The sequence below is a fragment of the Salvelinus fontinalis genome, unplaced genomic scaffold, assembly GCF_029448725.1.
Source record: "Salvelinus fontinalis isolate EN_2023a unplaced genomic scaffold, ASM2944872v1 scaffold_0071, whole genome shotgun sequence".
Lineage (NCBI taxonomy): Eukaryota > Metazoa > Chordata > Actinopteri > Salmoniformes > Salmonidae > Salvelinus > Salvelinus fontinalis.
Genome location: NW_026600280.1, coordinates 36,298 through 63,869, shown reverse-complemented (window position 1 = coordinate 63,869; position 27,572 = coordinate 36,298). Strand labels below are relative to the sequence as shown.

Here is a 27,572-nt window from a genome sequence, read left to right as displayed (position 1 = left end):
GAATGACACAAATATACATTTTCACAGAGTCTGCTGCCTCAGTTTGTGTGATGGCAATTTGCATATACTCCAGAATGTTATAAGGAGTGATCAGATGAATTGCAATTAATTGCAAAGTTCCTCTTTGCCATGCAAATGAACTGAATCCCCCAAAAACATTTCCACTGCGTTTCAGCCCTGCCACAAAAGGACCAGCTGACATCATGTCAGTGATTCTCTCGTGAGTGTTGACGAGGACAAGGCTGGAGATCACTCTGTCATGCTGATTGAGTTCGAATAACAGACTGGAAGCTTCAAAGGAGGGTGGTGCTTGGAATCATTGTTCTTCCTCTGTCAACCATGGTTACCTGGAAGGAATCACATACCGTCATCATTGCTTTGCACAAAAAGTGCTTCACAGGCAAGGATATTGCCGCCAGTAAGATTGCACCTAAATCAACCATTTATCGGATCATCAAGAACTTCAAGGAGAGCGGTTCAATTGTTGTGAAGAAGGCTTCAGGGCGCCCAAGAAAGTCCTGCAAGTGCCAGGACCGTCTCCTAAAGTTGATTCAGCTGCGGGATCGGGGCACCACCAGTACAGAGCATGCTCAGGAATGGCAGCAGGCAGGTGTGAGTGCATCTGCACGCACAGTGAGGCAAAGACTTTTGGAGGATGGCTTGGTATCAAGAAGGACAGCAAAGAAGCCACTTCTCTCCAGGAAAAACATCAGGGACAGACTGATATTCTGCAAAAGGTACAGGGATTGGACTGCTGAGGACTGGGGTAAAGTCATTTTCTCTGATGAATCCCCCTTCAGATTGTTTGGGGCATCCGGAAAAAACTTGTCCGGAGAAGACAAGGTGAACGCTACCATCAGTCCTGTGTCATGCCAACAGTAAAGCATCCTGAGACCATTCATGTGTGGGGTTGCTTCTCAGCCAAGGGAGTGGGCTCACTCACAATTTTGCCTAAGAACACAGCCATGAATAAAGAATGGTACCAACACATCCTCCGAGAGCAACTTCTCCCGACCATCCAGGAACAGTTTGGTGACGAACAATGCCTTTTCCAGCATGATGGAGCACCTTGCCATAAGGCAAAAGTGATAACTAAGTGGCTCGGGGAACAAAACATCGATATTTTGGGCCCATGGCCAGGAAACTCCCCTGGCCTTGTGGTCAATCCTCAAGAGGTGGTTGGACAAACAAAACCCACAAATTCTGACAAACTCCAAGCATTGATTATGGAATAATGGGTTGCCATTAGTCAGGATGTGGCCCAAATGTTATTTGAAAGCATGCCAGGGCGGATTGCAGATGTCTTGAAAAAGAAGGGTCAACACTGCAAATATTGACTCTTTGCATCAGACTCATGTAATTGTCAATTAAAGCCTTTTACACTTGTAATTATACTTCAGTTTTCCATAGTAACATCTGACAAAAATATCTAAAGACACTGAAGCAGCAAACTTGGTGGAAATTAATATTTGTGTCATTCTCAAAACTTTTGGCCACAACTGTAGTTAGGCATAACTGTCCTCTCCATGTTCAGCTGGAATTTAGCCTGAAAAGGATTTGAGAAATATGATATAGGCCTACGTCTCGTTTTGCGCTGCACAGAATATCAGATCTCAACAATGATTGGAGAAGTGTTGAACATAACCAGTAGACTACCACATCCTGATGATTTATATCTGATACATATATATTTAATAATTTTATATATCAAGTTGTAGAAACACCTCAAGGATGATCAATGGAAACAGGATGCACCTGAGCTCAATTCAAAAGTTTGGGGTCACTTAACACCAGTCTCAACGTCAACAGTGAAGAGGCGACTCCGGCATGCTGGCCTTCTAGGCAGAGTAGCAAGGGCCAGTTTTATTGCTTCTTTAATCAGCACCACAGTTTTCAGCTGTGCTAACATAATTGCAAAAGGGTTTTGTAATGATCAATTAGCCTTTTAAAATGATAAACTTGGATTAGCTAACACAACATGCCTTTGGATCACAGGAGTGATGGTTGCTGATAATGGGCCTATGTAGATATTCCATTTTAAAAAATCATCAGTTTCCAGCTACAATAGTAATTTACAACAATAACAATGTCTACACTGTATTTCTGATCAATTTGATGTTATTTTAATGGCGGCCAAAAAACAGTGTTTTTCTTTCAAAACAAGGACATTTCTAATTGAGCCCAAACTTTTGAAAACTTTTCTGGTTAGAGCCAGTTTGCGCTGTTCTGGGAAGGGAGTAGTACACAGCATTGTACGAGATCTTCAGGCGTTTCCAGCTACAATAGTCATTAACAATGTCTACACTGTATTTCGGATCAATTTGACATTTTTTTAATGGACAAGAAATGTACTTTTCTTTCAAAAACAAGGACATTTCTAAGTGACCCCAAACTTTTGAATAGTAGTGTATTTTATTTTAGGTTCTAGGTTTCTTCCTAGGGAGTTTTTTTGTGGCCACTGTGCTTCTACAACTGCATAGGTTGCTCTTTGGGGATTTTAGGCTGGGTTTCTGTTAAGCATTTTGTGACAACTGCTGATGTAAAAAGGGCTTCATAGAATACATTTGATTGACATGTATATCACACCAACTGACTGGTTCTTCTGATGTTGTTCACACAGGAGACCATGTTGAGACATTCTCTACATCCAGAGAGCAACAGCAGGAAGATCACAGAGCTAAGTGGTCTCACCACTGCCCACATTGTGTGGAGATTTTCCCATTTCTATCAAAGCTAAAAATACACCTAAAAATACACACAGGAGAGAAGCCTTACTCCTGCTCTGACTGTGGGGCGAGTTTCTCTCGACTGGATACCTTAAAAACACACCAACGTATACATACGGGAGAGAAGCCTTACTACTGCCCTGACTGTGGGGAGAGATTCTCTCAAAAGACCAACTTAAAAGCACACCAACAAATACATACAGGAGAGAAGCCTTACTCCTGCTCTGAATGTGGAAAAAGGTTCTCCCGATCAGAAAACTTAAAATCACATGAACGTATACATACAGGAGAGAAGCCTTACTCCTGCTCTGACTGTGGAAAATGCTTCAAAACATCAACTGGGCTAACAGTTCATCAGAAAACACACACAGTAGAGAATTCTTACTTCTGCTCTGACTGTGGAAAATGCTTCAAAACATCATCTGAGCTAAAAGTTCATCAGAGAACACATACAGGAGAAAAGCCTTACTCCTGTCCTGACTGTGTAAAATGTTTCAAAACATCAACGGTGCTGAAACTTCATCAGCGAACACACACAGGAGAGAAGCCTTACTCCTGCTCTGACTGTGGGGCGAGTTTCTCTCGACTGGATACCTTAAAAACACACCAACGTATACATACAGGAGAGAAGCCTTACTACTGCCCTGACTGTGGGGAGAGATACTCTCAAAAGACCAACTTAAAAACACACCAACAAATACATACAGGAGAGAAGCCTTACTCCTGCTCTGATTGTGGGAAGAGTTTCTCCCTATCTGGTACCTTGAAATCACATGAACGTATACATACAGGAGAGAAGCCTTACTACTGCTCAGACTGTGGAAAATGTTTCTCCCGATCGGGTACCTTGAAATCACATGAACGTATACATACAGGAGAGAAGCCATACTCCTGCTCTGAATGTGTAAAATGCTTCAAAACATCGACTGAGCTAAAACTTCATCAGAGAACACACACAGGAGAGAAGCATTACTCCTGCTCTGACTGTGGAAAATGCTTCAAAACATCAACTGAGCTAAAACTTCATCAGAGAACACACACAGGAGAGAAGCCTTACTTCTGCTCTGATTGTGGGAAGCGTTTCTCTCACCATAGCAACTTAAAAACACACCAACGTATACATTAAGGAGAAAAACCTCATCAGTTCTCTGACCAGCTAAGAATAAAGTCACTCCATCACTTAATTCTCATCTCATAAAAGAAGTTGAAATGGAACAAATGAAGAAAGTGTAGAAAACTGTACAGAGGAAAGGGAGCGTTCTAGAATGTTATCCTCTGTGTGCACCTTGTCAGTGTGCACCTTGTCAGTTTTAGTGTGTTTTGTTTTGTTAGCTTCTACTGTAAATATTTGCCCTTAGTGTTGAATACCCTATGTGAGGCTTCTCATTTTGAAAACTAACACTAGTCTGCCAATTGACTGGGTGGTACTGCTTCCCTCTCAGCCTGGTCTGACTCTGTCTGTGGGGAGAGTTTCAACTGGGCAGCTTAAAAACACACCAACGTTTACACGTAGGAGAGAAGCCTTACTCCTGCTCTGTGGTAGGATGGGCGTGTATCTCAAACGTCTAGCCGAAGGATGCGTCTTTGAATCTCATCACGGACGTCTTTAGCATTTTAGCTAATTAGCAACTTTGCAACTACTTAATACTTTTTAGCTATTACTTAGCATGTTAGCTTAGCATGCAACTACTTAGCATGTTAGCTAACCTTTCCCCTAAACCCTTTAACTCTACCTTAAACCCCTCACCCCTAACCTAGCTAACGTTAGCAACAACAAATTGGAATTCGTAACATATCATACATATTACAAGTCCGTAACATATTGTATGAATAGCAATCCTTAAAATAACATACGAATTGTAATTCTTAACATACGATACGTCCTACAAGTCGTATTATACTGAACAACAATCTAAACGCAACAATTTCAAAGATTTACAGTTCGTATAAGGAAATCAGTCAATTGAAATAAATAAATGAGGCCCTAATCTATGGATTTCACATTACTGGGCAGGGGCTCAGCCATGGGTGGGACTTGAGAGGGCATAGGCCCACTTGGGAGCCAGGCCCAGCCATTCAGAATGAGATTTTCCCCACAAAAGGTCTTTATTACAGACAGAAATACTACTCAGCCCCCCTCAGACAGGAGGTCCTGGGCTGCCGTGGTTACATGTGATCTGCAGTTGTGAGGCCGGTTGGATGTACTGCCAAATTCTCTAAAAGGACGTTATAGGTGGCTTATGGTAGAGATATAAATATTGAGTTCTCTGGCAACAGCTCTGGTGGACATTCCTGCAGTCATCATGAGAATTGCATTTTCCCTAAACTTGAGACATCTGTGACATTGTGTTGTGTGGCCTTTTATTGTCCCCCAGCACAAGGTGCACCTGTGTAATGATAATGCTGTTTTATCAGCATCTTGATATGCCACACCTGTCAGGTGGATGGATTATCTTGACAAAGGCTGAAATGCTCATTAACAGGGATATTAACAAAGTTGTACACAACATTTGAGAGACATTAGCTTTTTGTGCAAATGGAACATTGCTGGATTTTTTTATTTCAGCTCATGAAACCAACACTTTACTTGTTTAGTTTATTTACTGTGATAGTCCAATGAAATAGTCCTAACATACTAAATGGAGTGGCACTGAAGTTTTTTGTATAATATAAAACGTTTTGCTCTGAGACCAGGTTGTGGCACTGCAGTATTCTGTGGGAAGGAGCTAGTATACCCTTTTTAATTTTTTTATTGAACCTTTGTTTAACTAGGCAAGTCAGTTAAGAACCAATTCTTATTTAAAATGGTGGCCTAGTAACAGTGGAATAACTGCCTTGTTCAGAGTCAGAACAACAGATTTTTACCTTGTCAGCTTGGGGATTTGATCTAGCAACCTTTTGGTTACTGGCCCAACGCTCTAACCACTAGGCTACCTTCCACCCCGAACATGTATCAGATAGAGATGGTGTGATGATCACTTTTCACCATTAGTTTGGGGGGGATTGTTTTACAACTTTATTTAATGATACAAAGTTTATGAAATGAATACATGCGTTTATTAATTGTCTTTAAAGCTACATGAGTTATTTTAGTTACTGATCATGAATGTGTTTGGATAACTGCATTGAAGCAAACTTTATTGATCTGCCAATGAAAAATTAAGTTACATGAATATGTACTGGTCAACCTCTTCTCTTTAGTATTCAGTTCTTCATATTAGATCTGACAGTATGAATGGTTCTTATGGTTGTATTCAGTTCTTCATATTAGATCTGACAGTATGAATGGTTGTTATGGTTGTATTCAGTTCTTCATATTAGATCTGACAGTATGAATGGTTCTTATGGGCTGAGTGCCTGGAGTGTTTTTGTATGACTACAGTCAGGAGTTCTCTCTGACCCTGTGATGTCACCAGTACATTAAGTACATTCATCTTAAGATAGCCAGGTGAGACAACCACATATCACAGTAAATACATTTCTCCTCAATTAGTCAGTGTCACATTATTATTATTATTTGTATTATTAGTATTTTGGGGGGTACTCTTTAAAGACGTAGGGTTTCAGACCTTTTCGGGCAGATGGGCAGGGACTCTGCTGTCCTAGCATCAGAGGGAAGCTGGTGCCTCCATTGGGGTGCCAGGACAGAGAAGTGCTTTGACTGGGCTGAGAAGGAGCTTGACCTCCTGTAGCAGTGGGGTGGCCATGAGACCAGAGGTGGCAGAACTGAGTGCTCGGGTTGGGATACAGGGTTTGAGCATAGCCTGAAGGTAGAGATGGGGCTGTTCCTCTTGCTGCACCGTAAATAAACACCATTGTCTTGCAGTGGATGTGAGCTTCGACTGGAAGCCAGTGGAATGTATGGAGGAGCAGGGTGACATGGGGGAACTTGGGAAGGTTAAACACCCAGACGGACTGCAGTGTTCTAGATAAGTTCAGTGGCGACCCATCACTCAGGGCAGGTGGGCCACCTGTTTTGAGACCCACAGTTTTAGCAATAAAAAAGTGAGAGAAAAATGTTTCTGTTTGCAAACAATGTAAAAAAACATATATAATTCTTGAGTAAGGCAGCTCCAAAATGCAGCTGTTTCAGCCTAACTCAGTGCATTCTGTGGAGGTTTGGCAAGCCAGCAGAAAATACAGAGCTTTGTGCCGTGATTGGCTCAGTGTTCTGTCATTCATGGGGACAATATGTCACTGCCAAGTCTAAGTGTAGAACTTGAAAATTCATGCCCCTTGGGTGCTGCCATAGAGTTACATTAGAAGTGCCCATCCAAGAAGGCTCAAGGTCATTGTCCACAGATAAAATCATGTGATATCTACAGTCGCTTTGACTGGACTGATCATGTCAACATCTTACTTTCAAAATCTGAGCTAGCAGTCATCATCATGAATCAAGTTGACAATCTACTGGCAAATCCTTTTTAGTCTTTGTCATATGAAGAGAAATAATGAGAAATTATAGATAAAACGTATCGGTGCTCATCGGCCATTGGACAAACATTACACAGCAAGTTGGAAATGGCAAATTCAACAATGAGTGGTTTGGAAGGAATCAGTGGCTAACTACAAGCATTGCAAAGCAATCATTAGCCTGCTATTCAGTTGAGTGGCTGTGTGGTCCCAAGTCTAAGATTAAGGGGCTCTTTTCCTAGTTTAAAATTGTAAACATTCAACATTGGCCGTGCTGTCAATGAAGCTTGATTTGTGCCGCGCTCAAAACAACTTAATTCGGTTCTGCAACATCTGACTTGAGTGAGTTCAAGACAACTGGGAACTCGGGGGGAAAACAATCCACGACTTGGAAAATACGTTTTAAACTTTCATCCAACTAGGAATTGTAAATTGGGAACTCGGGCCTCTTTCTACAGCTACGACCTGAAGATCACTGACGTCGTCATGATTCCTTTTTTTTCTTTGAGTTGCCAGTTGTCTTGAAAGCACCATAAATCCAGAGAACGCCAGTTTGATGACAAAATATGCCCACGAAGGACTGCCCCGCCACCTTCCTGTTCAAGTGAGCGCAACACAACAAGGTGAGTCCAAAAATGTGTTGTATGCTGTTGCATAAATGATGTAACATGCCAGGGAGATGTGTATACTGTAGCTAAGAAAGTAATACTAAGTGTATGTTGTGTAGTAAGATGTTAGTAGCCCATGTGCATCACCTTGTGTGCCTCACCTCTATTTTCACCTCTTAATTTTGCCTACTGTTCTGACTTGGTGGTTCACATGTAGCCTATAACCTGTTTTAGAGAAATGTAATCATTGAATATTGTAAGGGTTTTCATTGTCTGCTTATATGCCCCTTTATTTATCCTACGGTTTTGACTTGGCATACAGGGAGAACACTGTAAGAACGGCCCATGTTCTGAATTTTGTTGCTGTGCATTTCAAAAGTGGTGAACAAATAGTTATATTGACTACGTCCGTCCTAGCTCGCTCATTAATGTCTTAATCGAAATTACAGATTGCCTCTTATCCGCTTTTCGTCCCCTTATGCCATAGTTTGTACATCTCAATTGTCAGTAGAAACCACATTTGTTTAATCTCTACTTCATCATCCTCCCGGATCCGGAATCCTACTCATCAAAAAAGGCTAGGCTATGCTAGTCAGCTAACGGGACAGGGATATCATATAATATAATTTTCATGAAATCACAAGTCCAATACAGCAAATGAAAGATAAACATCTTGTGAATCCAGCCATCATTTCCGATTTTTCAAATGTTTTACAGCGAAAACACTATGTATTTCTATTAGCTAACCACAATAGCCAAACACACAACCGCATATTTTCACCATGTTTCCACCGCATAGGTAGCTTTCACAAAACCGACAAAATAGAGATAAAATTTGTCACTAACCAAGAAACAACTTCATCAGAGGACAGTCTCATAACATGTTATACAATACATTTATGTTTTGTTCGAAAATGTGCATATTTGAGGTATAAATCATAGTTTTACATTGCAGCCACCATAAAAAATAGCACCAAAGCAGCCAGAATAATTACAGAGAGCAACGTGAAATACATAAATACTCATCATAAAACATTTATGAAAAATACATGGTGTACAGCAAATGAAAGATAAACATATTGTGAATCCAGTCAATATTTCAGATTTTTTAAGTGTTTTACAGCGAAAACACAATATAGAATTATATTAGCTTACCACAATAGCCAAACACACAACGGCATTTATTCACCGCAAAGGTAGCTTTCGCAAAAAACAGCAATAAATATAAAATGAATCACTAACCTTTGGACAACTTCATCAGATGACAGTCTTATAACATCATGTTATACAATACATTTATGTTTTGTTCGAAAATGTGCATATTTAGAGCTGCAAATTGTGGTTGTACATTGTGAATACGTAGCAACATTTTCCCAGAATGTCCGGAGATATTTTGGACACTCACCTAATCTGACCAAAGAACTCATCATAAACTTTACATAAAAATACTTGTATGGCAAATGAAAGATACACTGGTTCTTAATGCAACCGCTGTGTTAGATTTTTAAAAATAACTTTACTACAACATACAAAATACATTATTGTGAGACAGCGCTCACATATTCTCCGCCCTGTTGGATTCTACATATTCCACAGAAATACGAAGTAACATCATAAATGTTTTCTTACTTTTGCTGAGCTTCCATCAGAATGTTGTACAAGGAGTCCTATTTCCAGAATAAATCGTTGTTTGGTTTTAAAATGTCCATTTCTTCTGTCGAATTCGCGGCACAATGCTAGCCAAGGTTGCTAACATTCCCATCCTCTCTTGGCGCAAAGAACGGAAAACTCCAAAAGTCCCAATAAACTGATAAAACTCGGTTGAAAAAACCTACTTTATGATGTTATTATCATATGTATCAAATAAAATCAGAGCCGGAGATATTCGCTGTGTATACCGAACGCTTTTCAGAAGACAATGTCGAGGTCCCTCGCGCGCCGTCGAAGACAAAGAAAATACCGAACCTGTCACTCCAAAAGCTCTTATTCGACCTCAGATCAAGCTAGACACCCCATTCCACCTTCCACTGCCTGTTGACATCTAGTGGAAGGCGTATGAATTGCATACATATCGATAAATAAAAGCCAGTTGAATAGGCAGGCCCTGAAACTGCCAAATGAGTTCTGTTTTACTCACAGATATAATTCAAACAGTTTTAGAAACTTCAGTGTTTTCTATCCAATAGTAATAATAATATGCATATTGTACGAGGCCGTTTAATTTGGGCACGATTTTTTCCAACGTGAAAACAGCGCCCCCCTATTGACAAGAAAATTGTTTTTTTTAAAGGCAGGGAATGAGGCTGAATGAACTGTTTCGCTGCCAGACAAGGCTCCGCTGATAGCCAGGTGTAGCAGTGGTAAACTGTTGAGACTATGCTGTTGTGACAGCTTTATGTAGGCCCTAACAGTTTGTGGGCACCGTTTCAGTGCAATTAATGTATTGTTTAGTGTCTTGTTGTGTAGTGGCTTTGCTGGCAATGCATCCCACTTTTTTAAAATTGTTTTATTTAATCTTTATTTATCTAGTCAAGTCAGTTAAGAACAAATAGTTATTTAAAATGACGGCCTACCCCGGCCAAACCCGGACGATGCTGGGCCAATTGTGCGCTTCCCTGTGGGACTCCCAATCACAGCTGGATGTGATTCAGCCTGGATTCGAACCAGGGACTATAGTGATGCAGTGCCTTAGACCACTGCGCCACTCTGGAGCCCTTGAAAGGTTTGCGCCCAACGTGGGGCAGGAGTTTGACGGCACAAGCGGGGAGCCCAGCCAACAGAGATTTGAGAAATGTTTTTGTTTTCTTCCTCAGATCTGTGCCTTGCAACAAACCTGTCTCGAAGCTCGACGGACAATTTCTTTGATTTCATTGCTTGGTTTTTGCTCTGACATGCACTGTCAACTGTGGGACCTTATATATACAGGTGTGTTCCTTTCCAAATCATGTCCAATCATTTGAATTTACTACATGTGGACTCCAGTCAAGTTGTAGAAACATCTCAAGGATGATAAATGGAAACAGGATGCACTTGAGCTCAATTTCGAGTCTGAGCAAAGGGTCTGAATACTTATGCAAATAAGCTGTTCATTTTTATAAATTGGAAAATATTTCTAAAAACCTGTTTTCGCTTTGTCATTATGGGGTATAGTGTGTATATTGATGAGGGGGGAAAAATGCATTTAATCAATTTTCGTATAAGGCTGTAACGTAACAAAATGTGGAAGATGTCGTCAAGGGGTCTTGTATAATGCCCTGTATATGTTTTAAACTACAAATTTAAGGAACTGAAGTGGTAAACAATGAAATAATGGAAAATGCATGTTCAATGGTTATCTCTGTATTAGTATTATTCACATTAAATCACCTAGATAGAGCAGTGGTTCTCTCGGTATTAGTATTATCTCTGTATTACCCACATTAAACACCTAAGTAGAGCAGAGAGGACAGAGCATGTGGCTTTGCAACACACAGGTGTTTCATCTCCACACTGGGATGATTTTAACAGTGCAACACCACACAGGCCTCATGCCTCTCAGGAAGGAGAGTACCAGAAATAAATCAATAAAAACACAAAACTAATGAAGGAACACACAGTCACCAACAATATATCCCTGGCGTCAATAGTTTCAACTGGCTCAGCTCACTGTTACAGTACAGCACCACCAAATTCCATTTATTAAGTAACCATCTGTTTTATGTAAGCATAAAAACGTAATATATCACACTATTTTGAGAGTCCCTGATTTATATTTACTATGTTACATCTAGTCTATGAGACGAGGCTGCACCTTAACCTACATTATAAACACGCAGATCAAGAGGTGTGTTTTCCCTTCAGCATCTGCATGTGGCATAAGCTCACCCACCTCACAGCATGAATCTAAAATAGTTAACTTTGGCTGTGAGTGATGGGAGAAAATCGGACTCTTACGGCAATTACTTGAATAATTCAATGGATTTTTAATTTACAAACTTGATAACCAAATTGTCTTTTTTTTAATTGACTTCGCTATGGGCCCATCAATGGGAGTTGGGCCGTGCTTCAGCTGAACTGCAGTACCGAAAATGCCCTCTGAGCACAGTGGAAAGCATGCTTATAGACTGGAAACCTGCCCCCTTGATCCGAGAAGGGTGTAATTGCAGACCGCATTTAGGGGCATTCTCTGATATCGGGTGTTTCATGATATCTAGTTTATACCAATTGATGCTCCCCATTGGTTTGTGGCCGTTTCTTTTGCGTTGGGAACAACACTTGTTGACAATTGTAGCTAGGCCTAACCCTTTTCCTAACCTTAATCTCAGTCTCCCCACCGCCACGTTAGTTATCAAAACCTGCATGGTAAACAAATCCCTAACCCTCACCCTTTTCCTAACCTTAACCTCAGTCTCCTAACCTGCCATGCTAATTCACCTAACTACCACTTTAATTATCTTAACCTGTTATGTATGCAATGTGCCTAGTTAAATATATATATATATATATTTTTTTTTTTTAACAAATATTCTCCATCAGTTTCATAACACCAGAACTGACCAATGGCATGTATCCATTTTTATTTTATCAAGGAACATCCACATCAATAAACTGTACAGTAGTTCTCCTACTGGGAGGCGCGGGAAATAGTTGAAAGAACGATTGGTGCTGAGGAAGCTATGGCAGTGGATGCCCCGCAGCCTGTTGAGATTCCTGACGTGGTTCACCAGTTGAAGGATACCGATTGTAAAGATTAAATGTATTTGCGGCTGAAAGGTTTTGGGAGTTCAGGAATTAACATTGGAAGCATTGCAGGCATTGGTGGAAAAAGTACCCAATTGTCATACTTGAGTAAAAGTAAAGATACTTGAGTCCTTTCCTATTAAGGAAAGCCACCCAGTAAAATACTACTTGAGTTCTTTACACCACTGATTGCAGGGAATACTGACGGAAGATGTTCCTCCCCACGAGGCTCATGAGACTGTGTAGGGATGTGATTTGCATAGGACTGTGACTGAAGGAGTGGGATGTTTTTATTTATCTATTTTTGTATTTTGTTTTGATGTCGTTGCTTCCGCAATGGACATGTATTTCTTTCTACAGTTTACTAACCGTACAGTAGGTGGCGGCAGACACGTTATATTTGTGTAAATGTCAGTATACCAGAGAAGAAGATGACTCTGTTGCCATGTGTTAAAGGGGAACAGGAAGTTCCGGGTAGAAAACGACAGAACTGTGTTATGTCGATAGTGGTTGTGTCCGTTTCAACTGTATTATTCTAGGTATGTAAAAGCATGTTTAAACTTTCTAATGTCGAAGAATATATGATATGTAACAAATTCGTCAAGGTATTATCACTTTTGGTAAAGGTTTTAATTGTATGTGTTATTTTGGGGTCAAACCGAGTGAGTGAAGAACGTGATTTTACAAGTCACTTAGGTAGACTTCGGGTTTGTCTGAGTGTATGTACATAATTTCGTCAAAGTAATTTCATAAAGATTCCACTTATTTGAGTTCGTTTTTACATGTTCTTGGATTTGTGTAACATGTTGTTTATGAGCTGGTAAATAGCCTCGTCCGAACCGTCCTGATCTCGCGAGTTTACATACACTGTTTCGTTAATGTAAGCTCGCGAGATCAGGATGGTTAGGACGAGGCTAGTCAAATGGCGGCTTCAATGGTTTCGGTCGTCTTTCTAGGAGTTTGCTCGTTGTGAAATGGCGACACGAGGCTGTGTGGTGGAGTGTCAAAATAGAGGGAAACTAACTAAAGTTTTCCTTCACCATTTGGAGAGAGAGGCCAACTGCATGGAATGGCGTCGATTAATGTGGATGAATCGGAGCACGTGTCAAACTCATTCCATGGAGGACCAAGTGTCTGCGGGTTTTCGCTCCACCCTTGTACTTGATTAATGAATTAAGGTCACTAATTAGAAAGGAACTTCCCTCGTCTGATTGTCTAGGTTTTAATTGAATGAAGAAACGAAAACCTGTGAGGCTCGGCTGTCAATGGAATGAGTTTGACACTCCTGAAACAATGGAAATGGAGAGAGTTTGAGAAACAACAGCTGTGCTGGAATGCGATCATTGTGGGGGACAGTTCTGATGATATGGAGCGGGAGGACGAGGGCCTAGTATGTGAATGGTCTGTAGTGAAAAGACATAGGAAGAATAGAGATAATGATACTGGAAGCAGTGGTGCATGTAGTATAGAAACTCTAAAGAGGCCCAAGGTAGGGAGCTAGAGTAATAATGTGTCACAGTGGAAAGTTGGGATGGTGTTTGAGGAGACCACAGGGCCTCATTTACACCCTATCTGATTAACCAAGGCCATAAAAAGAGAGATGAAGTTAAACTGGGCTGCATCCGTGTAAATGAGAACTTGTTCTGAACTAGCCTACCTGGTTAAATAAAGGTGAAATAAAACATTTAAGATGGTAGATTGTTAATATCATGTGCTAGTCAGGTTCAGCAAGGGAAGATTCTTCAATTGCAAAATCATAATGGGATGAAGCTCAGAAGGCAAGACCCTGGAGCTTATGCTAAATTGAAGGGAGTAATCTCTGAGGTCCCAATATCTATGTCCATGGATGATATTGTTAAAGAACATGTGAAGGAGACAGTGGTTGAAGCCTAAAGGTTGATAAGTAGGAAAGAGGGTTAAAGAAGTGAAAGCTTATCGGTGTTGTTGAGGTTTGAGAAGGTTTTGTCTGGAAAAGTACAGAATAGGATTCCTTAGCTTCAATGTCAGAGATTCTGACCCAGCCTCATCAATCAACCAATCAAATGTATTTATAAAGCCCTTCTTACATCAGCTGATGTCACAAAGTGCTGTACAGAAACACAGCCTAAACCCCAAACAGCAAGCAATTTAGGTGTACTAGCACAGTGGCTAGGGAAAACTCCCTAGAAAGGCCAGAACCTAGGAAGAAACCTTGAGAGGAACAAGGCTATGAGGGGTGGCCAGTCCTCTTCTGGCTGTGCTGGGTGGAGATTATAACAGAACATGGCCAAGATGTTCAAATGTTCATAGATGACCAGCAGGGTCAAATAATAATCACAGTGGTTGTCGAGGGTGCAACAGGTCAGCCCATCAGGAGTAGATGTCAGTTGGCTTTTCATAGCCGATCATTGAGAGTATCTCTACCGCTCCTGCTGTCTCTAGAGAGTTTAAAACAGCAGGTCTGGGACAGGTAGCACGTCCGGTGAACAGGTCAGGGTTCCATAACAGAACAGTTGAAACTGGAGCAGCAACAGTGAATCATCACAGTGTTTTTAAATGCCAAAGAATGGGACATGTAGCTGTTGAGTGAAAAGATGTGCCAAGTGTGGTGGGGAACATGATTACGGTGAATGTTGGAGCAATGTGACGGTTAAGTGTTGCAATTGTGTGGAGGACACAGAGCAGCATTTGGTGGATGCCAGGTGCAGAGAGATGCTCAGAGATATAGAATCCCTCATGATGTATCATATGCAGAGGCTGTAAGACAGACTGGTGGAACTACAGTGCAGACTGATGGAGCTTCTATGGTTGGTCCCGTAGTAAGAGGACCTACTGTCAGACTGATGGAGCTTCCATGATTGGTCCCGTAGTAAGAGACAAGGTTATTCAGGAAAATAGTACATAGTGCTGCCTGAAACATACTGCAACCTTGTACTAAATGGTTTTTGAGTCATTTATGCATTTATGGGAATTTAGGAAATCTACTATAGGTTAAGTGCTCTTATGTTGTGCAATTTAAAATGTGTACTTTGTGTTTAATGTGAATGAATGTTTTATCAAGGATTAGCTACCTGATCTACTGAAATGAGATAATTGAACAAGAAAAGAGAGAAAATATTTTTACAGCATAAAGTGCCAGAACTGTCAAGAAAATAACTTTTGTGTCCGTTTGTCTTTATTACTACAGGCCGACTCAGATTAAGTCTGAGGCCGGTAACATCAACAGTGAGGACAAACCCAGCCTGCCTCTCTCCTTCCACACTGAGTCCAAACCTACAGTCACTGGGTACTGATTGTGACAGTGGAGCCCAGTTTGCACTGCAGGATCCAGAGATGGCATCAGTGAAGCTGGAAGACTGCAGTCAAACACTGGAGCTGAATGTCATCATTAAAGATGAAGAAGAGGAGGAGAAGATTAGGACAACTGTTAGTCATGGTAAGAGCTGGTTCTATCTATAAGTTATCTTCATAAATTAGACCTCCATAAGTTATGACCAGTCTATTGCTAGGTTGAATTCTGTAATTCTGACATCACACATCCCTGAGCAACTCAAGACTTCACAGCGAAGCAAAACATAAAAAAAAAACTTGTAACGCCTGCCTTTGCCCACACATTGTCTCAAGAACGTTGAAAATGTTTAATACCGTCAATCACCAAGTTAGGCATAACTCATTTCAAAATAGGCCATAGCATCATCACTGTCAATATTGAATTATAATTTGTTTGCTGCACAGAATATCAGATCTCAACAATGATTGGAGAAGTGATGAACATAACCAATAGACTACCACATCCTGATGATTTATATCTCATACATATATATTTAATATTTTATATATTAAGTTGTAGAAACATCTCAAGGATGATCAATGGAAACAGGAAGCACCTGAGCTCAATTCAAAAGTTTGGGGTCACTTAACACCAGTCTCAACGTCAACAGTGAAGAGGCGACTCCGGGATGCTGGCCTTCTAGGCAGAGTTGCAAAGGCCAGTTTTATTGCTTCTTTAATGAGCACCACAGTTTTCAGCTGTACTAACATAAATTCAAAAAGGGTTTTCTAATGATCAATTAGCCTTTTATAATGATAAACTTGGATTAGCTAACACAACATGCCATTGGATCACAGGAGTGATGGTTGCTGATAATGGGCCTCTGTACGCCTATGTAGATATTCCATAAAATATCTGCCGTTTCCAGCTACAATAGTCATTTACAACATTAACAATGTCTTCACTGTATTTCTGATCCATTTGATGTTATTTTAATGGACAAACAATGTGCTTCTTTCAAAACAAGGACATTTCTAAGTTACCCCAAACGTTTGAACAGTAGTGTATATTTAATATGTTTTATATATCAAGTTGTAGAAACATCTCAAGGATGATCAATGGAAACAGGATGCATCTGAACTCAATTTTGAGGCTCTTGGTTTTTTTTTAACTTGTTTTCGCTTTGTCATTATAGGGTATTGTGTGTAGATTGCTGAGGATATTTTTTTATTTAATTTTAGAATAAGGCTGTAACAAAACAAAATGTGGAAATAGTCAAGTCAAGTCTTTCCGAGGGCACTGTCAGACCCCTTCCCATTTTTCCCGTTTTGGTACGTTACAGCCTTTTTCTAAAATTGATTACATGTTTTTCCTCGTCAATCTACACACAATACCCCATAATGACAAAGACAAAACAGGTTTTTAGAAATTCTTGCAAATGTAAAAAAAATGATAAGAATTGCTTATTTACGTAAGTTTCCAGACCCTTTTGCTATGAGATGATTCTTGAGATGTTTCTACAACTTGGAGTCCACCTGTGGTAAAATCAATTGATTGGATATGATTTGGACAGGCACACACCTGTCTATTTAAGGTCCCACAGTTGACAGTTCATGTCAGAGTAAAAACCAAGTCATGAGGTGGAAGGATTTGTCCGTAGAGCTCCGTGACAGGATTGTGTCGGCACAGATCTGGGGACCGGTACCAAAAACATTTCTGCAGCATTAAAGGTCCCCAAGAACACAGAGGCCTCCATCATTCTACAATGGAAGAAGTTTTGAACCACCAAGACTCTTCCTAGAGCTGGCCACCCGGCCAAACTGAGCAATCGGGGGAGATGGGCCTTGGTCAGGGATGTAACCAAGAACCCGATGGTCACTCTGACAGAGCTCCAAAGTTCCTCTATGGAGATGAGAGAATCTTCCAGAAGGAAAACCATCTCTGCAGGTCTCCACTAATCATGACTTTATGGTAGAGTGCCCAGACGGAAGCCACTGCCTAGTAAAAGGCACATGACAGTCTGCTTGGAATTTGTCAAAAGGCACCTAAAGGACTCTGACCATGAGAAACAAGATTCTCTGGTCTGATGAAACCAAGATTGAACTCTTTGGCCTGAATGCCAAGCGCCATGCCTGGAGCAAACCTGGCACCATCCCTACGGTTAAGGGTGGTGGTGGCAGCAGCTTGCTGTGGGGATGTTTTTGAGCGGCAGGGACTGGGTGACTTGTCAGGATCAAGGGACAGATGAACGTAGCAAAGTATAGAGAGATCCTTTAGGAAAACCTACTTGAGAGCGCTCGGGACCTCAAACTGGGGTGAAGGTTCACCTTCCAACAGGACAATGACCCTGAGCACACAGCCAAGACAACGTGGGAGTGGCTTCGGTACAAGTCTCTGAATGTCATTGAGTGGCGCAGCCAGAGCCCGGGCTTGAACCCGATCAAACATCTCTGGAGAGACCTGGAAATAGCTTTGGAGAGACACTACCCATCCAGTCTGGCAGAGCTTGAGAGGATCTGCAGAGAAAAATGGGAGAAACTCCCCAAAAACAAGTGTTTCAAGCTTGTAGCTTCATACCCAAAAAGACTCAAAGGTGCTTCAACTAACTATTGTGTAAAGGGTCTGAATACTTACGTAAATGTCATATTTGAGTCATTATGGGGTATTGTGATGTCATTATGGGGTATTGTGATGCCATTATGGGGTATTGTTTGTAGATTGATGAGAATATATATATTTTTTAATTTAACCAGCGCAAACTGGCTTTAACCAGAATAGTAAGAGGAGTGGGAGGCCCCGGTGCACAACTGGGCAAGAGGACACGTACATTAGTGTCTAGTTTGAGAAACAGACGTCTCACAAGTCCTCAACTGGCAGCTTAATTAAATAGTACACGCAAAACAACAGTCTCAAAGTCAACTGTGAAGAGGTGACTCCGGGATGCTGGCCTTCTAGACACTATTCTGGTTAGAGCCAGTTTGCGCTGTTCTGTGAAGGGAGTAGTACACAGCGTCGTACGAGATCTTTAGCCATTTCCAGCTACAATAGTCATTTACAACATTAACAATGTCTACACTGTATTTCTGATCAATTTGACATTATTTGAATGGACAAAAAATTTGCTTTTCTTTCAAAAACAAGGGCATTTGTAAGTGACCCCAATCTTTAGAATTTATTCATTTATTTCACCACTAGTGGTAGTGTATTTATTTTTTTAACCTTTTTTTAACTTTCTTAGCATACTGGTTATTGTCCGGAATTTCGGATGACTGACGTGCCCAAAGTAAACTGCCCAAAAGCTAGGAGATGCATATTTTATTTTATTTATTTTACCGTTATTTTACCAGGAAAGTTGACTGAGAACACGTTCTCATTTGCAGCAACGACCTGGGGAATAGTTACAGGGGAGAGGAGGGGGATGAATGAGCCAATTGTAACCTGGGGATTATTAGGTGACCATGATGGTTTGAGGGCCAGATTGGGAATTTAGCCAGGACACCGGGGTTAACACCCCTACTCTTACGATAAGTGCCATGGGATCTTTAATGACCTCAGAGAGTCAGGACACCCGTTTAACGTCCCATCCGAAAGACGGCACCCTACACAGGGCAGTGTCCCCAATCACTGCCCTGGGGCATTGGGATATTTTTTTTAGACCAGAGGAAAGAGTGCCTCCTACTGGCCCTCCAACACCACTTCCAGCAGCATCTGGTCTCCCATCCAGGGACTGACTAGGACCAACCCTGCTTAGCTTCAGAAGCAAGCCAGCAGACATATACTTGATACATATACTTGATAGCATTGGATAGAAAACACTCTGAAGTTTCTAAAACTGTTAAAATAATGTCTGAGTATAACAGAACTGATATGGCAGGTGAAAACCTGAGGAAAATCCATCCGGAATGTTTATTTTGAGGTCACAGGTTTTTTCATTGCTTGCCTATGGAATATACAAATAGATAGGACCCAGATTGCAGTTCCTATGGCTTCCACTAGATATCACCAGGCTTTAGAATGGGTTTCAGGTATTTGTAGTTTATCAAGGTGTCCCCCATTAGAAAAGTAGTCATGTTGCGTGCATCAACGACAGTGCGCTCTTCATTATTTATCTTCGCTATTAAACACACTATTCTCCGTCTAAATATTATTGTTTATTTAGATATTAGAATACCCGAGGATTAATTGGAAACATCGTTTGATTTTCACTTGTTGGATTGGTTTGTGTGCATGTTGAATGAGTGAATTACTGAATCAAGCGCGCCATCTAAACTGACATTTTTGGGATATAATGAAGGACTTTATCGAACAAAACGACCATTCATTGTGTAGCTGGGACCCTTGGGATTGCAATCAGAGGAAGATATTCAAAGGTAAGTGATTTATTTAATTGCTGTCTGTGATTTTGTGACACCTGTGCTGGTTGAAAAAGTATTTTGACGTGGGGCGCTGTCCTCAGATAATCGCATGGTATGCTTTCTCCGTAAAGCCTTTTTCAAATCTGACAATGCAGTTGGATTAACAAGAAGCTTTTAAATGATGTAAGACACTTGTATTTTCATGAATGTTTAATATTACGATTTTTGTATTTGAATTTTGCGCTCTGCAATTTCACCGGATGTTGTCGTAGGTGTCCCGCTAGCGTTTGGACATGCGCCCAAACAGGTTAACTAGGCAAGTCAGTTAGGAACAAATTCTTATTTTCAGTGACGGCCTAGGAACAGTGGGTTAACTGCCTTATTCAGGGGCAAAACGACAGATTTTTACCTTGTCAGCTCGGGGATTTGATCTTGCAACCTTTCGGTTGCTCTAGCCACTAGGCTACCTGTCACCCGATATGACCAGAAGAGGAATGGTCACCGCTCTGAGCCTGGTTCCTCTCTACGTTTCTTCCTAGGTTCCTGCTTTCTAGAGAGTTTGTGGCCACTGCTTCTACATCTGCATTGCTTGCTCTTTGTAGATTTTAGGCTGGGTTTCTGTTCAGCACTTTGTGACAACTACTGATGTAGAAAGTGTTTCATAAACTACATTTGATTGACATGTATATCACACCAACTGACTGGTTCTTCTGATTTTCACACAGGATACCATGTTGAGACATTCTCTACATCCAGAGAGCAACAGCAGGAAGATCACAGAGCTAAGAGGTCTCACCACTGCCCATATTGTGGGAAGATTTTCCCATTTCTATCAAAGCTAAAAATACACCTAAGAAAACACACAGGAGAGAAACCTTATTCCTGCTCTGACTGTGTGGCGAGTTTCTCTCAACTTTCCGTCTTAAAAACACATGAACGTATACACACAGGAGAGAAGCCTTGCGTCTGCTCTGACTGTGGAAAACGTTTTAGAACATCAAATGATCTAAAATCTCATCAGAGAACACACACAGGAGAGAAGCCTTACGTCTGCCCTGACTGTGGAACTAGTTTTTCTCACCTTTCCGGCTTAAAATCACATGAACGTGTACATACAGGAGAGAAGCCTTACTCCTGCTCTGACTGTGGAGCGAGTTTCTCTCATCTGTGCACCTTAAAAACACACCAACGTATACACACAGGAGAGAAGCCTTACGTCTGCCCTGACTGTGGAACTTGTTTCTCTCAACTTTCCAACTTAAAATCACATGAACGTGTACATACAGGAGAGAAGCCTTACTCCTGCTCTGACTGTGGAAAACGTTTTCAAACATACGCTCAGCTAAAGGTTCATCAGAGAACACACACAGGAGAGAAGCCTTACTTTTGCTCTGACTGTGGAACTTGTTTCTCTCGACGTTCCCACTTAAAATCACATGAACGTATACATACAGGTGAAAAGCCTTATGTCTGCTCTGACTGTGGGGCGAGTTTCTCTCGTCTGGGCACCTTAAAAACACACCAACGTATACACACAGGAGAGAAGCCTTACTCCTGCTCTGACTGTGGAAAATGCTTCACAACGTCAACGGATCTAAAAGTTCATCAGAGAACACATACAGGAGAGAAGCCTTACTCCTGCTCTGACTGTGGAAAATGTTTTAAAACATCAAAAGAGCTAACAGTTCATCAGAGAACACACACAGGAGAGAAGCCTTTCGTCTGCTCTGACTGTGGAACTAGTTTCTCTCACCTTTCCAACTTAAAATCACATGAACGTATACATACAGGAGATAAGCCATACTCCTGCTCTGACTGTGGAAAATGCTTCAAAACATCAACTGTGCTAACAGTTCATCAGAGAACAGACACAGGAGAGAAGCCTTATTCCTGCTCTGACTGTGGAAAATGTTTTAAAACATCAAATAAGCTTAACGTTCATCAGAGAACACACACAGGAGAGAAGCCTTACGTCTGCTCTGACTGTGGAACTAGTTTCTCTCAACTTTCCAACTTAAAATCACATGAACGTATACATACAGGGGAGAAGCCATACTCCTGCTCTGACTGTGGAAAATGTTTTAAAACATCAAAAGAGCTAAAAGTTCATCAGAGAACACACACAGGAGAGAAGCCTTTCGTCTGCTCTGACTGTGGAACTAGTTTCTCTCAACTTTCCAACTTAAAATCACATGAACGTATACATACAGGAGATAAGCCATACTCCTGCTCTGACTGTGGAAAATGCTTCAAAACATCAACTGTGCTAACAGTTTATCAGAGAACACACACAGGAGAGAAGCCTTATTCCTGCTCTGTGGAAGGGTGGGCGTGTAACTCAAACTTCTAGCCAAAGGCTGCTGTGTTTAGAATCTCATCAAGGACGACTTTAGCATTTTAGCAACTTTGCAACTACTTACTACTTTTTAGCTATTACTTAGCATGTTAGCTTAGCATGTTAGCTTAGCATGTAACTACTTAGTATGTTAGCTAACCTTTCCCCTAAAACCATTTAACCCCTCACCCAGCTAACGTTAGCAACAACAAATTGGAATTCGTTACATATCATACATATTACAAGTCCGTAACATATTGTATGAATAGCAATGCGTAAAATAACATAAAAATTGTAATTCGTAACATACGATACGTCCTACAAGTCGTATTATACTTAACAACAATCTAAACGCAACAATTTCAAAGATTTACAGTTCGTATAAGGATATCAGTCATTTTAAATAAATGAGTCCCTAATCTATGGATTTCACATGACTGGGCAGGGGCTCAGCCATGGGTGGGACTTGGGAGGGCATAGACTCACTTGGGAGCCAGGCCCATCCAATCAGCATGAGTTTTTCCCCAACAAATGTCTTGATTACAGACAGAAATACTACTCAGCACCCTCCCTGACAATCCTGCAGGTGAAGAGGTCCTGGGCTGCCGTGGTTACATGTGATCTGCAGTTGTGAGGCCGGTTGGATGTACTGCCAAATTCTCTAGAGGTGACTTATGGTAGAGATATAAATATTGAATTCTTTCCTGCAGTCATCATGACAATTGCACATTCCCTGAACTTGAGACATCTGTGACATTGTGTTGTGTGTCCTTTTATTGTCCCCCAGCACAAGGTGCACCTGTGTAATGATAATGCTGTTTTATCAGCATCTTAATATGCCACACCTGTCAGGTGGATGGATTATCTTGACAAAGGCTGAAATGCTCATTAACAGGGATATAAACAAAGTTGTGCACAACATTTGAGAGACATTGGCTTTTTGTGCATATGGAACATTGCTGGAATGTTTCATTTCATCTCATGAAAACAACACTTTACATGTTTAGTTTATATTTTCATTAAGTTTATATTGGTAGGCCAATGTAATGTAACCTAACATACTAAATGGAGTGGCACGGATGTTCATATAATACGTTTTGCTCTGAGACCAGGTTGTCCCTCTGCAGTGTTCTGTGGGAATGAGCTAGTAGACACTTCTTTAAAAAAAACAAGAACTTTTGAACCTTTATTTAACTAGGTAAGTCTGTTAAGAACAAATTCTTATTTACAATGATGGCCTAGGAACAGTGGCCTTGTTCAGATGCAGAATAACAGATTTTTACCTTGTCAGCTCGGGGATTCGATCTAGCAACCTTTTGGTTACTGGCCCAACGCTCTAACCACGAGGCTACCTTCTGCCCCTAACATGTATCAGATAGAGATGGTGTGATGATCAGTTTTCACCATTAGTTTGGGGGGGATTATTTTACAACTTTATTTAATGATACACAGTTTATGAAATGAATACGTGTTTATTAATTATCTTTAAAACTAGATGAGTTATTTTAGTTACTGATCATGAATGTGTTTGGATAACTGCATTGAAGCAAACTTTATTGATCTGCCAATGAAAAATAAAGTTACATGAACCTCTTCTTCTCTTTAGTATTCAGTTCTTCATATTAGATCTGACAGTATGAATTGTTCTTATGGTTGTAGTCAGTTCTTCATATTAGATCTGACAGTATGATTGGTTCTTATGGGCTGAGTGTCAGTGTCACATTATTATTTGTGTTTTGGGGGGATACTCTTTAAAGACGTAGGGTTTCAGACCTTTTCGGGCAGATGGGCAGGGACTCTGCTGTCCTAGCATCAGATAGAAGCTGGTGCCTCCATTGGGGTGCCAGGACAGAGAAGTGCTTTGACTGGGCTGAGAGGGAGCTTGACCTCCTGTAGCAGTGGGACGGCCATGAGACCAGAGGTGGCAGAACTGAGTGCTCGGGTTGGGATACAGGGTTTGAGCATAGCCTGAAGGTAGAGATGGGGCTGTTCCTCTTGCTGCACCGTAAGTAAACACCATTGTCTTGTAGTGGATGTGAACTTTGACTGGAAGCCAGTGGAATGTACGGAGGAGCAGGGTGACATGGGGGAACTTGGGAAGGTTAAACACCCAGACGGACTGCAGTATTCTAGATAAGTTCAGTGGCGACCCATCATTCAGGGCAGGTGGGCCATCTGTTTTGAGCCCCACAGTTTTAGCGATAAAAAAGTGAGAAAAAAATGATCTTTTTGCAACCAATGTAAAAAACATGTAATTGAGTTGTTAATAAAGCCGTATACAAACATGGTCTCTTTTTGTTTTCTTGAGTAAGGCAGCTCCAAAATGCAGGTGTTTCAGCCTAGCTCATTGCCTTCTGTGGAGGTGGGGCAAGCCAGCAGAAAATACGGAGCTTTGCGCTGTGATTGGCTCAGTGTTCTGTCATTCATGGGGACAATATATCAATGCCAAGTCTAAGGGTAGAACTTGAAAATTCAAGCCTATTGGGTGCTGCCATAGAGTTACATTAGAAGTGCCCATACAAGAAGGCTCAAGGTCATTGTCCACAGATAAAATAACTTCAAATCATGTGATATCTACAGTCGCTTTGATTGGACTGATCATGTCAACATCATACTTTCAAAATCTGAGCTAGCAGTCATCATCATGAATCAAGTTGACAATCTACTGGCAAATCCTTTTTAATCTTTGTCATATGAAGAGAAATAATGAGAAATTATAGATAAAACGTATCGGTGCTCATCGGCCATTGGACAAACATTACACATCAAGTTGGAAATGGCAAATTCAACAATGAGTGGTTTGGAAGGAATCAGTGGCTAACTGCAAGCTTTGCAAAGCAATCATTAGCCTGCTATTCATTGGAGTGGCTCTGTGGTCTCAAGTCTAAGATTAAGGGGCTCTTTTCCGAGTTTAAAATTGTAAACATTTAACATTGGCCGTGCTGGCAATGAAGCTTGATTTGTGCCGCCCTCAAAACAACTTAACTCGGTACTGCAAAATCTGACTTGAGTGAGTTCAAGACAACTGGGAACTCGGGGGGGAAAACAATCCACGACTGGGAAAATACGTTTTAAACTTTCATCCAACTCGGATTTGTAAATTGGGAACTCGGCCTCTTTCTACAGCTACGACCTGAAGATCACTGACGTCATCATGATTCCATTTTTTTCCCTTCGAGTTCCCAGTTTGGAAAGCACCATAAATCCAGAGAATGCCAGACTTTGATGACAAAGTTTGATGACAAAATATGCCCATGAAGGACTGCCGTGCCACCTTCCTGTTCAAGTGAGCACAGCATAGCAAGGTGAGTCCAGAAATGTCTTGTCTGCTGCTGCATAAATGATGTAACATGCCAGGGAGATGTGTATACTGTAGCTAAGAAAGTAATACTAAGTGTATGTTGTGTAGTAAGATGTTAGTAGCCCATGTGCCTCACCCTAATCATTTGGTCTATTTTCACCTCTTCATTTTGTCTCTTGTTCTGACTTGGTGGTTCACATGTAGCCTATAACCTGTTTTAGAGAAATGTAATCATTGAATATTGTAAGGGTTTTAAGTGTCTGCTTATATGCCCCTTTATTTATCCTACGGTTCTGACTTGGCGTACAGGGAGAACACTGTAAGAACGGCCAATGTTCTGAATTTTGTCGCTGTGCATTTCAAAAGTGCTGAGCAAATAGTTATATTGACTACGTCCGTCCTATTTCGCTCATGAATGTCTTAATCGAAATTACGTTTTGCCTCCTATCCGCTTGTCGTCCCCTTATGCCATAGTTTGCACATCTCAATTGTCAGTAGAAACCACATTTGTTTAATCAAGTCAGCCATGTTTTTTTAGAAGACAGTAAATAAGGCTGAATGAACTGTTTCGTTGCCAGACAAGGCTCCGCTGATAGCCAGGTGTAGCAGTGGTAAGTTGTTTGGACTATGCTTTTCGGTCAGCTTTATGTAACAGTTTGTCGGCACCCTTTCTCACCGTTATAGTGCAATTAATGTATTGTTTAGGAATGTGTTCTGTAGTGGCTTTGCTGGCATGCATCCCACTTTTTAATTTTATCATTTAATTAGGCAAGTCAGTTAAAAAAACTATTATTATTTACAATGACGGCCAAACCCGGACGATGCTTGGCCAATTGTGCGCTTCCCTATGGCACTCCCAATCACGGTCGGATGTGATTTAGCCTGGATCCGAACCAGGGACTGTAGTGATGCCTCTTGCACTGAGATGCAGTGCCTTAGACCCCTGTGCCACTCGGAGCCCTAAAAAGGTTTGCGCCCAAGGAGTTAGGAGTAGGAGGAGTAGGTAGGAGTTTGACGACACAAGCCGGGAGCACAGCAAACAGAGATTTGAGAAATGTGTTGGTTCTCTTCTCCAGATCTGTGCCTCGCCACAAACCTGTCTCGAAGCTCGACGAACAATTTCTTCAACCTCATTGCTTGGATTTTGCTCTGACATGCACTGTCAACTGTGGGACCTTATATATACAGGTGTGTTCCTTTTCCAAACATGTCCAATCATTTGAATTTACCACATGTGCACTCCAGTCAAGTAGAAACATCTCAAGGATGATCAATGGAAACAGGATGCACTTGAGCTCAATTTGGAGTCTCATAGCAAAGGGTCTGAATACTTACCAAATAAGGTATAAATTTGCTAAAATTTCTAAAAACCTGTTTTCGGTTTATCATTATGGGCTATTGTGTTTATATTGACGAGGGAAAAAATGCATTTAATCAATTTTTGAATAAGGCTGTAACGTAACAAAATGTGGAAAAAGTCAAGGGCTCTTATAAAATGCCCTGTATATGCTTCAAACAGATGTAAGGTTCTGAAGTGGTGAACACAATGACGTAATGGAAAATGCATGTCCAATGGTTATCTCTGTATTAGTATTACCAACATTAAAACACCTACAGTGGGGAGAACAAGTATTTGAAACACTGCCGATTTTGCAGGTTTTCCGACTGTAACGGCAGTCTATCTCTTCCTCCTCTTCGGACGAGGAGAGGCGAGAAGGATCGGAGGACCAATATGCAGAGTGGTAAGTGACTGACTAAGTGGCTCTGGCAGGTCCTGGCTGACTGGCTCTGGCAGGTCCTGGCTGGCTGGCGGCTCTGGCAGCTCCTGGCTGGCTGGCGGCTCTGGCAGCTCCTGACTGACTGGC

The 27,572-nt window shown here is 41.2% G+C and overlaps 2 protein-coding genes across 3 annotated transcripts in view; both read left to right on the top strand.

Annotated features, from left to right (window-relative positions):
* Window positions 1-24,000, top strand: part of LOC129842847 (gastrula zinc finger protein XlCGF26.1-like) — a 35,150-nt gene extending 11,150 nt beyond the window's left edge. For both annotated transcript variants that reach the window (XM_055911526.1, XM_055911527.1), the window contains 2 exons: window positions 2,621-4,959; window positions 23,074-24,000. In XM_055911526.1, coding sequence (XP_055767501.1) covers window positions 2,621-3,852 — 1,232 coding nt within the window. In that variant the 3' untranslated portion in view covers window positions 3,853-4,959; window positions 23,074-24,000. The remainder of the gene's footprint in view (window positions 1-2,620; window positions 4,960-23,073) is intronic.
* On the top strand, window positions 13,382-24,000 carry LOC129842843 (zinc finger protein 658B-like). The gene is made up of 2 exons (XM_055911516.1): window positions 13,382-15,881; window positions 20,797-24,000. The coding sequence occupies exons 1-2, from the start codon at window positions 15,779-15,781 to the stop codon at window positions 22,419-22,421; spliced, it is 1,728 nt and encodes a 575-aa protein (XP_055767491.1). The 5' UTR covers window positions 13,382-15,778; the 3' UTR covers window positions 22,422-24,000.
* Window positions 24,001-27,572: the final 3,572 nt, after the last annotated feature.

Bases quoted from the DNA above. Each gene is read 5' to 3' on its own strand.
- LOC129842843 (XM_055911516.1), top strand. From the start codon at position 15,779: ATGGCATCAGTGAAGCTGGAAGACTGCAGTCAAACACTGGAGCTGAAT. The intron at 15,882-20,796 runs GTAAGAGCTGGT...ATTTTCACACAG, and splicing joins TAGGACAACTGTTAGTCATG to GATACCATGTTGAGACATTC.